This window comes from Oncorhynchus gorbuscha, unplaced genomic scaffold (assembly GCF_021184085.1).
Source record: "Oncorhynchus gorbuscha isolate QuinsamMale2020 ecotype Even-year unplaced genomic scaffold, OgorEven_v1.0 Un_scaffold_910, whole genome shotgun sequence".
Taxonomy (NCBI): domain Eukaryota; kingdom Metazoa; phylum Chordata; class Actinopteri; order Salmoniformes; family Salmonidae; genus Oncorhynchus; species Oncorhynchus gorbuscha.
The window spans coordinates 133,308-146,686 of record NW_025745875.1 but is presented as its reverse complement, the minus strand read 5'-3'; the positions used below and the strand labels follow the sequence as shown (position 1 = coordinate 146,686).

Genomic DNA, 13,379 nt, shown 5'->3' with positions numbered 1-13,379 from the left:
AGAAGTGGCTGTTCAGTGAAAATGTATGTATTAATCCTCAGATAGTGATGGGTGATCATTTGCCCATGGCCTGACCAACCTCCATTCCAGGTGGGAAAAGGTTTTATAACATAAATGCAATTGTGAAAATGTTTTATAATATATTAACACAATAAAACGAGTTGAGTCACAAACGTTATAGGACATATACTCTCTATTTGGCACACTGTAGCCTTGTAGGTCTACAAATGACATCGTCCAATTGGATCAGGTCTGCAGATTACTAAATGCCGATATAGGACAAGTCTTGCTAAAAATAAGTTTGCCTCCTGGGGTTGACGTATGTATATCCCACATGATGTAGCCTATGTTGTCAGACCTATTTCCACGCACAACCATCAAAGGCAACGATGCAGGGAGCAGAGAGAAGATACGAGGTCGAATTCTTAAAGGTTTACGAATTGTATGAACCTCGAAGGTAACCTTGTCCCCAGGCTATTGCGAACAGCCATATCAGAGACTAGCCCACAGCTGGATTTAAATGTACGCGTTGTCTTTTTCACACTTTGACCTTTTTCACTCGGATTTACAATGGGTCAAAATCAGCAAGCTCAGTCAACCAGCGAAGAAGAGTTGGAAATATCGACAATTCAAGACCTCTACAGGAGGTTCATCAATGAGTGCCCCAGCGGTTCGTTGCACTTGCACGAGTTCAAAAGGATGTTTGGGGTTCAAAACGATAATTCGCCAGAATCGCAATACATGGAGGGCATATTCAGTGCGTTTGATATGAATGGGGTAAGATTCTGAATACAAACCAGCAGACCTGGGACAATTGCATTTGCATTCACTGTAAATGATGTATGTACATACTGTAAAAAAAAACATGTTGTATTGGTGTAGCCCTAAAGTTATCATAGACCCCTCCCCCTCAACTCAAGTGTTTTAAACTTCCCATTTAATTCATGAATATAGATTCATACAATTTTAGTACAATACTATTATTATTGTTTTCTAGAATATGGGTTTCCCAAAATGTGTGCTCTTTCCACATGCAGGCTAAGCTATTAGTGTACAGACAATCATGCTTCATTTGGCCGTATGCTTAATTAAATAGCCTAAAGTTAGATGACCATAATAACCTTCTTTCCATAAAGTGGGCCAGAGTGTAAAGCCAAATTAGTCGTTCCACCTCAAAAAGGACAAGAAAGAGGATTTCAACACCAACCTTCTCAGGTTGTTCCGGAATAGTTTTTGCATTCTTTAAATATAGTACCTAACATCCACATTTGACCGTTGTTTTTCTAACAATGACTTAGACATCGAAAGACACCAATGGACCCCCCACACCCCATGCCAATCCCACCCCAACAATGAGTATATTATCAGTTCTCTATGTCTGTTTTTTTTCATCCTATGTATTATATTCCCCCTGTTCAGAGAAATGAGTCATTGAAGCTGTTAGGTTTATGTCCCATCCTACATCTTGATATTATCTGGTTTGACCACTAGATGGTGGTGTTCCTGCTATTAGGTGAACAAAGTTTGAACCCCCCCTCAAATGGATCGTTCACCCAAATTACAAAATTACATATTGGTTTCCTCACCCTATAAGCAGTCTATGGACAACCCATGCTTTGGTTATGGTACCTATGTTAGCATTTTCACACTTCATGTTCAAATCATCTTAAAGTATTTAACATGTATTGTGTACCTTAACTTCAATTACATGCCAAGTTTCAAACAGCCATCTGTCCCTTTTAATAGCCAGGTGGCGGCACACATTTCAGCAAATAAAGGCCTGTTTCAAATAATACTTATTCTGTTAAGGAAAAGTAAAGAAAAAAAAATCAATAGAGGCATGCTAAGACAATTTTTTAATTTGTTTTATTTCACCTTTATTTAACCAGGTAGGCTAGTTGAGAACAAGTTCTCATTTGCAACTGCGACCTGGCCAAGATAAAGCATAGCAGTGTGAACAGACAACACAGAGTTACACATGGAATAAACAATTAACAAGTCAATAACACAGTAGAAAAAAAGGGAGTCTATATACAATGTGTACAAAAGGCATGAGGAGGTAGGCGAATAATTACAATTTTGCAGATTAACACTGGAGTGATAAATGATCAGATGGTTATGTACAGGTAGAGATATTGGTGTGCAAAAGAGCAGAAAAGTAAATAAATAAAAACAGTGTGGGGATGAGGTAGATGAAAATGGGTGGGCTATTTACCAATAGATTATGTACAGCTGCAGCGATCGGTTAGCTGCTCAGATAGCTGATGTTTGAAGTTGGTGAGGGAGATAAAAGTCTCCAACTTCAACGATTTTTGCAATTCATTCCAGTCACAGGCAGCAGAGTACTGGAACGAAAGGCGGCCAAATGAGGTGTTGGCTTTAGGGATGATCAGCGAGATACACCTGCTGGAGCGCGTGCTACGGATGGGTGTTGCCATCGTGACCAGTGAACTGAGATAAGGCGGAGCTTTACCTAGCATGGACTTGTAGATGACCTGGAGCCAGTGGGTCTGGCGACGAATATGTAGCGAGGGCCAGCCGACTAGAGCATACAAGTCGCAGTGGTGGGTGGTATAAGGTGCTTTAGTGACAAAACGGATGGCACTGTGATAAACTGCATCCAGTTTGCTGAGTAGAGTGTTGGAAGCCATTTTGTAGATGACATCGCTGAAGTCGAGGATCGGTAGGATAGTCAGTTTTACTAGGGTAAGTTTGGCGGCGTGAGTGAAGGAGGCTTTGTTGCGGAATAGAAAGCCGACTCTTGATTTGATTTTCGATTGGATATGTTTGATATGAGTCTGGAAGGAGAGTTTGCAGTCTAGCCAGACACCTAGGTACTTATAGATGTCCACATATTCAAGGTCGGAACCATCCAGGGTGGTGATGCTAGTCGGGCATGCGGGTGCAGGCAGCGATCGGTTGAAAAGCATGCATTTGGTTTTACTAGCTTTTAAGAGCAGTTGGAGGCCACGGAAGGAGTGTTGTATGGCATTGAAGCTCGTTTGGAGGTTAGATAGCACAGTGTTCAAAAGAAATGTGACACAGTTTGTAAATGATAACATATTAGTGTAGGAAAATTAAGAAATGGATTAAAATGCTGGAATTTAACAATTAACTATGCAAATGAGCAAAAGCTGTGTGCATTAAGGAAATAGACACCTGACTTAAATAGAAGCCTGTCTCTAATAAGCACCTGTTGGGTTGAGGAATTTAATTAAATAAACACCTGGGCTAATAATAAAATTTTATGTTAACTCAATGTTGTTACTTATAAATTATATGGATATGAAGTGCAAAAATGCTAATAGGTACCATTGACTTACATTGGATTTGCTGGTTTGAATACCGAGCCGACAAGGTGAAAAATCTGGTAATATCAGAATGTAGGATGGGATATAAACCTAACAACTTCCATTACTAATTTCTCTGAATGGGGAAAAAACATCATCAAATTCACTGAGAATACATTACATATGATGAAGAAATAATACTCAGAGCAGCAGCTCCATACTACTTATCAGACATAGAGAACTGATACTATAAACTCGGTGTTGGAGTAGGATTGGCGTGTAGGGCTGTGGGTGGCTTTTTGACATTTCTTTGGATTCCTCACGTCTTACTCCTTGTTAGAAAAATGTTCAGGTCCAAATCGTATCTTATTCAATATGTATTGAATATTCTATGAATCCTATAACTTAAAATGTCAAATTTAGGTGCAATTAATGAGCTTAATTTCTCAGAAATCTAATTATATTTCAAAAAATGATGTTGCAGGAATGCTAATAGTATCTGTTTTTAACTACAGAAACGACTTCAGAAGAATCTGAGTGGTTGTTACGGCCTGCTGAATTGACATGGAAAGACCCAAATGGAAATAGGGCCACACTTCCAACACAGGCCCAAGACAATGCTGTAGGCCAGTTAAGCTATCCCACAGTTACCACCAATGTAACAATTGAGGAGAAAGTTGGATATAGGCTCGATGCAGAAGTCTAAAAAGGTCCACAACTCACTGGACCCACGTCTCTTTCCCTATATTATTACAATCCACCATGATCCCATGGTATACCTTTTGTTTTACATGTGCCCCACTGTCAGGGATGTTATGTATTTCTTACTTGGAGAACACAGGATTTTTATTGAGGCTGTATTTGATCATGATCGTTTGTCTGTCTCTATTACAGGACAACACCATGGATTTTATTGAGTATGTTGCTGCGCTAAACCTTGTGCTTCGAGGACGGCTCGAGGATAAACTCAAGTGGTCTTTCAAGGTGTTTGACAACGATGACAATGGACGACTGGACAGGCACGAGTTGAGAATAATTATAAGGGTAAGGGTTCGGGCCGAAGTACGACCTATGGTAACATTCTAAGCCAGTGTTTCTCAACATGGCTCCTGGTAGGAATGTGTTCTACAGCACACTATAGCTCATTATCAATTAGACGCTAAGCTGTGTATATCTGCTTGGGTAACCACTAAACTCAAAGCCTCTGAGAATCAGCTATTTATCAAACAGAAAAACAACAACTAAGTTGAATAAACACATTTATATTGTAGATACTGCACTTTGCCCTTGCATTACCCATATAGTTAAGGTCATACAAAGGCAGAGTGCAGTATCTGCATTTTAGGGGTCATAGATCAAATCAGTGTTCATGGCTGATATGCATAAACATTACTTCATAATAAGATGATACGTCACTGCATTATCATTTATTTACCTACAACCTATTTGGATGGCTAACAAAAATACTTTAAAGCCATTTTTCTCAGATTCACTGTTGGCATAGTTACTGTATTGGCAGTATTGGAAGTACTCTAGTTAGAATAATTCAAATGAATTACATTTGGGCCATTTCATTCAGGCTTCTTAATTGGAGCAATTTATAGGGTAATTGAAAAGCTGTGTGGACAGTGGCTGTTCATGATTGAAGTTGAGAAACCCTGCTCTTGGACTTGAAGGCTGTAGTCCGATGCTCTACTGTTCCCCCGAAGTGTGTAGTCATATACGCCCCCTTATGGATTTAAATGCATTGAATTGGTGGAAAGAATATGGTAGGAACTTTCTCCAGCCTTCCTCGTACTAACCTATTGATTTAAAATGCACACATGTGGAAGGGTAGGAAATCTCTCAAAGTCTGCAAAACGTAACTATAACAGTTGATTGATGTAACAGTCCTCTGTCTGTGATGTCTGTAGATCATCTACAAGATAAAGAAAGGTTCTGTCAGTGACGAGGCAGGTCAAACCCACCTTACACCTGAAGAGGTTTGTGACCGTATCTTCCAGAAAGTTGACGAGAATGGTGACGGTGAGTACTGGACCACTTATTTGTGTATGGTGACGGTGAGTACTGGACCACTTATTTGTGAATGGTGACGGTGAGTACTGGACCACTTATTTGTGTATGGTGACGGTGAGTACTGGACCACTTATTTGTGAATGGTGATGGTGAGTACTGGACCACTTATTTGTGTATGATGACGGTGAGTACTGGACCACTTATTTGTGAATGTTGACGGTGAGTACTGGACCACTTATTTGTGTATTGTGACGGTGAGTACTGGACCACTTATTTGTGAATGTTGACGGTGAGTACTGGACCACTTATTTGTGTATTGTGACCGTGAGTACTGGACCACTTATTTGTGAATGGTGACGGTGAGTACTGGACCACTTATTTGTGTATGGTGACGGTGAGTACTGGACCACTTATTTGTGAATGGTGACGGTGAGTACTGGACCACTTATTTGTGTATTGTGACGGTGAGTACTGGACCACTTATTTGTGAATGGTGACGGTGAGTACTGGACCACTTATTTGTGAATGGTGACGGTGAGTACTGGACCACTTATTTGTGAATGGTGACGGTGAGTACTGGACCACTTATTTGTGAATGGTGACGGTGAGTACTGGACCAATTATTTGTGAATGGTGACGGTGAGTACTGGACCACTTATTTGTGAATGGTGACGGTGAGTACTGGACCACTTATTTGTGTATTGTGACGGTGAGTACTGGACCACTTATTTGTGAATGGTGACGGTGAGTACTGGACCACTTATTTGTGAATGGTGACGGTGAGTACTGGACCACTTATTTGAGAATGGTGACGGTGAGTACTGGAGCACTTATTTGTGTATTGTGACGGTGAGTACTGGAGCACTTATTTGTGTATTGTGACAGCCTTTAGCTGTTACTGAAGCAGGATGGTCAGATATGTCAGAAATAATGACATAGTGAGACACTATTAAAATAATGACCCATGTATGGCTTGATCCACTCAACCAATGGCGTGGGAAGTGGATGAACTTGTGAGATCTGAAAACATTTGGAGTGAGCTATCGCCTTGAACTCATTCTTGATGATACAGTATAATGACAGAGTGGATACACATTAGGTAGAATAATAAGGATCTCTTTGTTGTCTTTGGTTCCAGGTCAGATAACTCTGGAGGAGTTTGTGGAGGGGGCAAAGAGAGACCCCTGGGTACAAAAACTCATACGCCTGGATATCAACCCCAGTTACTGGGTCCACCAGCACTTGAGTGACAGAAAACTCCAGAGTCCAAAACGATGAACTAAAATGTCAGACAGGGATGAAGAGGACATTGGTTCTCTCTATTAAAGAGGATCTGAACCAAAACAATAAGTTCTGTGGTTGAAAACGGCCTGTATTCATTATCATCGACTCTACTCCCATAATAGGGTAACGATAGGATGGTCATATAGTCAGTATCTCTCAAAATGGGGATTTGCTAGATTTAGGAAATGAATGACATTGCCAAATCCTTGGATATTTGAGGATTGTGTATGAATTTCAATTATTCCCAGCATATTCACTCTCCGAGGAGTCAGAAGAAAGCGGATGTTTCCAGTTTTCATGGATACAGTCTTTTCAACTTCCATTTCCCCTGAAAAACGGATGTGGGGACTTCGCTCAGGCATCTTTTTGCACCTGCTGCATTAGGTTAGAGCATCCTGTATGATATCCAATTGTAGCAGCAGAATCAACCTACAGCCCATTTCTTTACAGACAGCAGAAATCCCCAATTGAGTCATTAGCAAACATCGCCTCAGGACTTATTTGATTGAGACCTTCTCCTACAATGGCCTTCTCCTACAATGGGTTTTGAGAAGGAGGCGAGGAGAGAGGACACGAAGAGTATGCATTTGAGATTCTCCCATTCAATTTATCGGGACATGCTCTGCAAGGTGCCAAAAGCGTTCCACAGCAGTGCAGGCCCATGTTGACTCCAATGCTTCCCAAGTTGGCTGGATGTCCTTTTAGATGGTGGACCATTCTTGACACACAAGGGAAACTGTTGAGTGTGAAAAACCCTGCAGCGTTGCAGTTCTTGACACAAACCGGTGTGCCTGACACCTACTACAATATCCTGTTCAAAGGCACTTAAAACTTTTGTCTTGCCCAGTCACCCTCCGAATGGCACACATTCACATTTCTTGTCTCAGTTGTCTCAAGGGTTAACAATCCTTCTTTAACCTGTCTCATCCCCTTCATCTACACTGATTGAAGTGGATTTCTATGTCATGGAAAGAAAAGGTGTCCTTAATGTTGTGTGCACTCTGTGTATATGCCAATATCAAAATAAATTTTTTATAACATTAAGATAAGTATTCATACTGTAGTACATACCCAGCTAGCACTTTTGTTTCCTTGGAAGTTGTGGAAACATGTGTTTTTGGTTTCCCATTAGTTCTGGGAACGAAGCCATATGTTTCCTGACCGGAAATAAACATGTATCCTGTTCAGGGAACGTTCATTTTTAGGTTGAAGGGAGGTTCTGAGAACATCTTACTATGGTTCACTAAAAGTTTTCCTGGGAGGTTTTATTAACGTTCTGAGAACAGAAATGATAGTTTATTTGAAGATAATTAAATAATGCTCTGAGAACATGTTTCAATAAGACTGCTAGATTAAGCAGTGTTGAACTCAAGCACAGGTAGGACACATGGAAATTCATCTTCTTAGACATTAATCATATAAACACATTCATTTTGTATTGTGGCACGGTGTCAGTAAGATTCAAACCTATGATCTTCTGTTCTCTATTCATGGAATTAGTCCACTGCGCCACAAGGATGGCACTATCATGCCTTGTTTTTCTTTACTCATACAAATCAGTTCAATTTAGTCTATTCATACAGACCCCCCATTTCAAAGGAAACAAGCACTCATTAAGTTCAGGTGTGTTGGCTGTGCCCACTAATTGGCCACACCTGAACTTAATGAGTGCTTGTTTCCTTAACAAGATAGAGGCTAGAGGGAGTTTTGTTGACGCTGAGAACATAATGTATATGTTGACGCTGAGAACATAATGTATATGTTGTTAAATAACATTCTTAGAACGTTCTTTGAACGTTACTAATGTTTTCTTAATGTTCTGAGAACATGACTTTAAATAGAACCCTGAGAAACCCTGCAGAAAACGTTACGCTGAAGTACTGAAATTCCCACCCAAGAAACATGGTTCTCAGAACATTATGTGCAACCAGAGTATCCCTTCAGCATTCCCAGAACCCTGAGGGAAGGTTGTATGCAATATAACCATAGGACAACCATGCTCTCACCAAGCTCTCACGCACCACGCTCACCAAGCTCTAAGAAACATATGGTTCTCAGAACGTTATGCGTTAGCTGGGTATCCCTTTAGCATTCCCAGAACCCTGAGGGAAGGTTGTATGCAATATAACCATAGGACAACCATGCTCTCACCAAGCTCTCACCACGCTCTCACCAAGCTCTCACCAAACTCTAAGAAACATATGGTTCTCAGAATGTTATGTGTTAGCTGGGTACCTTACATATTGTAGAAACAAACAACAACATATACCCAATATACAGTATGTCCAGGTATATATGGACATTTTCAATATATGAAATGGTAGAAACAAGTAAGCTTACCAGACAAATACTGTAAATAACAGTAGAGACCACACACAGTGAGAATGTAGCCATTTCACAAATCATTTCCAGAGTTGCAGCCTGGATATTTCGATTGGTCACACTTTGTTTAAATAGTGCCTTTTTTCTCACAAATAGCCATTTAAATCCTTGACAACTGTTTTTGCTGGCGATTGAGTCATAAGAGATGGTCGGTGGAAGATAATTCACAAGAACTTCAGGTAAATTATCTTTGAATACGGAGTACTGATATTTAATATTCTTTAGATATATTTTGAATTTAGTTTTGAATCGTAAATATTTTAGAATCTTGAAATGTGTTCTTGATTTTGAATTCTTAATAAGTGCCAAATGTTAGTATGTGGTCATACTAAAGTCAAACAATGTCTATGGCACTGCAATTGAAGCGAAAGCTTTGGATCGACCTTTAAAACAAACCTTCTGTTAAGGCAAGTCTTCCAGGTCCTGGCTCCCGAGGCAGCAAAGCATCCCCAAACCATCACACTACCACCACCATGCTTGACCGTTGGTATGAGGTTCTTACTGTGGATTGCAGTGTTTTGTTTTCGCCAGGCACAATGGGACCCATGACGTCCAAAAAGTGATCATTTTGAATCAACTGTCCATAGAACATTCTTCCAAGGGTCTTGATGATCATCCAGGTGCTTCTTGGCAAACTTGAGTCAACTGTTTTGGACAACATGGGTTTTGGAATGGCCTCGTCGAGTTCATGCTTGAAAACCCACAAATGTCGCTGAGTTACAGCAGTTCTGCAACCAAGAGTGGGCCAAAATGCCTCCACAGCGATTTGAGAGACTGATCAACAACTACAGGAAGTGTTTGGTTGCAGAGTCACTAAAGGTGGCCCACGCAGGCAGGCAGGCAGTTAAGTGTCAGGGGGAAATGACTTTTTCACAGGGAAATAGGGTTTTGAATAACTTTGAGTTTACACACAACAAAAAGTGTTTATACTTCAAATAAGTATAATTTTTTGGGATATTTGTAAACTCAGGTTCCCTTTATCTAATATTAGGGTTTGGTTGAAGATCTGACAACATTCAGTATCAAAAATATGTAAAAATAGAGAAAATCAAAAAGGTACAAATAGTTTTCACTGCGCTGTGTATCTGTTCTGCAGTTTCAAAATGAAAGCACCTTCAGTATCTAGTCGACACTTTTGAAGATGTCATAAGTATTGTACAAATTCACTTATAGTGTTTTACATTTGGTCAAAATGTAGTATTTGGTCCCATATTCCTAGCACACAATGACTGCATCAAGCTTGTGACTACAAACTTGTCGGATGCAGTTGGTTTTGGTTGTTGTGCCCAATAGAAATGAATGGTAAATATTGTATTGTCATTTTGGAGACACTTTTATTATAAATAAGAATATAATATGTTTCTGAACAGGTATACATTAATGTGGATGCTCCGAATAATCATGAATGAATTGTGAATAATGATGAGTGAGAGAGTTAGAGGTGTAGGGGAGTGTATGTATGTTTATTACACAATCGTTTTTTCCAAACACAGTACAATACAATCATTGTAATGGTATAACTTGTGGTCCTGATTCTTGTGCTGCACTGAATGGAGTGTAAAGTGTTGGGGATTGAGAAGCTATTTCATGTGCTATAACAAAGATCTGTCTGAATGCACTGGACAGGTTCTTTATGAATGCACACTTAACACAACTACTCAACCTGAACACGTGAGAAGGGCCAGGTTTCCCATTAACTAAGGGGATGGATAAGTGGAACTTTGGCATCTCAGACTGGAGGGAGGAGCTTAATGTTCTCATCTTATGTAAATAACTATGTGTGTTTGACCCAGGTTACCCAGAACAATCCTAAAACCTTTTTCAATGTTTTAAATGATCTTCTTTGTAATCCATTGGTGTCCTGTGAAGATATTTGATTGATTGCTGAGAAGAAAATTCTAAAGAGGATAACAAAAATATTTTCACAACATGAAATGAATAAAGGGGCTGGGGAGAAGTTACCCCAGAAAAAAACATGCTTTCACAGCAAATAATTATAGCGCCCCATATGGGGCTCTAACATGTAACATTCCACTTTGCAAGGCGGATGTTAAGCCCACCCTCATCCCCCATAGTGCCCAGATTCTTGAGCAACGGGACAAAACTAAGAGCGTGTGGCTGCCCTCTGGTGGACGAATTGGGAAGTCAGACGTATAACTCAAATAACAGAGTCTGAGGCTTCGGTTACCCAGCAACACAATTTATTTTACAGTAATGTCATTCACACACCTTTTTAAATATGGTGAATAGTATAATATTATTTACCCAACTGCTTTCCCAGGTAAATCCCTGTCACTTACCACTACACAGCCAGCCTGAGATACGATAATCCAATAGTCTGACCCCTTCTTCTGCCACACACTCATTAGGCAAGGATCAAGTTGCAATCTCCTCCCAATCAAAAGCTGTTTCATCACTATTGGCTATCAGACATTCCTCAGAGCAAAAGATCTGGTCAACTAGTAACATCTCTATTTCAACATAATGTATGTGTAATTATGGTGAGCATCAACATAGCACACCATAGCTGTGCTGGGTGAATTTGCTACGTTTCTTCAATGTAATCAGTTCAGGTCTCATTTTAATGTAGGTTGTCAAGGGTTCATTTCAAGTTAAATTCATGTTAGTTGGAAACAGAATCAAATATCAACCAATGTTGGAAAATGTTCTGTCTTTGCCTGGTGGCATGTTGTTTTTACCCATAGAGTTACATTTTACATTACATTTAAGTCATTTAGCAGACGCTCTTATCCAGAGCGACTTACAAATTGGTGCATTCACCTTATGACATCCAGTGGAACAGTCACTTTACAATAGTGCATCTAAATCTTAAAGGGGGGTGAGAGGGATTACTTATCCTGTCCTAGGTATTCCTTAAAGAGGTGGGGTTTCAGGTGTCTCCGGAAGGTGGTGATTGACTCCGCTGTCCTGGCGTCGTGAGGGAGTTTGTACATGCTAGGACCCAACAGATACTTGATACAGAGGTTCCTACCTTTACTACATTTAGCTAACATTAGATCATTGATACAGAGATCCTTACCTTTACTACATGTAGCTAACATTAGATCATTGATACAGAGATCCTTACCTTTACTACATGTAGCTAACATTAGATCATTGATACAGAGGTTCCTACCTTTACTACATGTAGCTAACATTAGATCATTGATACAGAGGTTCCTACCTTTACTACATTTAGCTAACATTAGATCATTGATACAGAGGTTCCTACCTTTACTACATTTAGCTAACATTAGATCATTGATACAGAGGTTCCTACCTTTACTACATTTAGCTAACATTAGATCATTGATACAGAGATTCTTACCTTTGTCTCGATTTGGCAGTCTCATCCAGATCATGGCATTAGTAGAAATTTAGGATAGCCATATTATCAGCTAATTAGCATTTAATTTGGGGGAGTAACTACAGACAGATATATTGATACAGCACCTTGTCCTGGAGATATATTGATAAGGCACCTTGTCCTGGAGATATATTGATACGGCACCTTGTCCTGGAGATATATTGATAAGGCACCTTGTCCTGGAGATATATTGATAAGGCACCTTGTCCTGGAGATATATTGATACAGCACCTTGTCCTGGAGATATATTGATAAGGCACCTTGTCCTGGAGATATATTGATACGGCACCTTGTCCTGGAGATATATTGATACAGCACCTTGTCCTGGAGATATATTGATAAGGCACCTTGTCCTGGAGATATATTGATACAGCACCTTGTCCTGGAGATATATTGATAAGGCACCTTGTCCTGGAGATATATTGATACGGCACCTTGTCCTGGAGATATATTGATAAGGCACCTTGTCCTGGAGATATATTGATAAGGCACCTTGTCCTGGAGATATATTGATAAGGCACTTTGTCCTGGAGATATATTGATAAGGCACCTTGTCCTGGAGATATATTGATAAGGCACTTTGTCCTGGAGATATATTGATACGGCACCTTGTCCTGGAGATATATTGATAAGGCACCTTGTCCTGGAGATATATTGATAAGGCACTTTGTCCTGGAGATATATTGATACGGCACCTTGTCCTGGAGATATATTGATAAGGCACCTTGTCCTGGAGATATATTGATACGGCACCTTGTCCTGGAGATATATTGATACGGCACCTTGTCCTGGAGATATATTGATAAGGCACCTTGTCCTGGAGATATATTGATAAGGCACCTTGTCCTGGAGATATATTGATAAGGCACCTTGTCCTGGAGATATATTGATAAGGCACCTTGTCCTGGAGATATATTGATACCGCACCTTGTCCTGGAGAGATGTACATGGTTATTAAAACGTCACGCCAGGGTGAGCCGACACAAAATGCAGCCCTTATTATAAGTGTTTCTAAAATTTCCTATGGGAAACATTGATGG

At 40.0% G+C, this 13,379-nt stretch overlaps 1 protein-coding gene across 1 annotated transcript; it reads left to right on the top strand.

Moving 5' to 3' along the window:
* The first annotated feature begins 385 nt into the window (after positions 1-385).
* LOC124020787 (guanylyl cyclase-activating protein 2-like) lies at positions 386-7,600 on the top strand. The gene is made up of 4 exons (XM_046336062.1): positions 386-777; positions 4,185-4,334; positions 5,204-5,315; positions 6,445-7,600. The coding sequence occupies exons 1-4, from the start codon at positions 571-573 to the stop codon at positions 6,582-6,584; spliced, it is 609 nt and encodes a 202-aa protein (XP_046192018.1). The 5' UTR covers positions 386-570; the 3' UTR covers positions 6,585-7,600.
* Positions 7,601-13,379: the final 5,779 nt, after the last annotated feature.

Coding starts and splice junctions, on each gene's coding strand:
- LOC124020787 (XM_046336062.1), top strand. CDS start 571: ATGGGTCAAAATCAGCAAGCTCAGTCAACCAGCGAAGAAGAGTTGGAA. Junction 4,335..5,203: donor AGTTGAGAATAATTATAAGG/GTAAGGGTTCGG, acceptor TGATGTCTGTAG/ATCATCTACAAGATAAAGAA. Junction 5,316..6,444: donor AGTTGACGAGAATGGTGACG/GTGAGTACTGGA, acceptor CTTTGGTTCCAG/GTCAGATAACTCTGGAGGAG.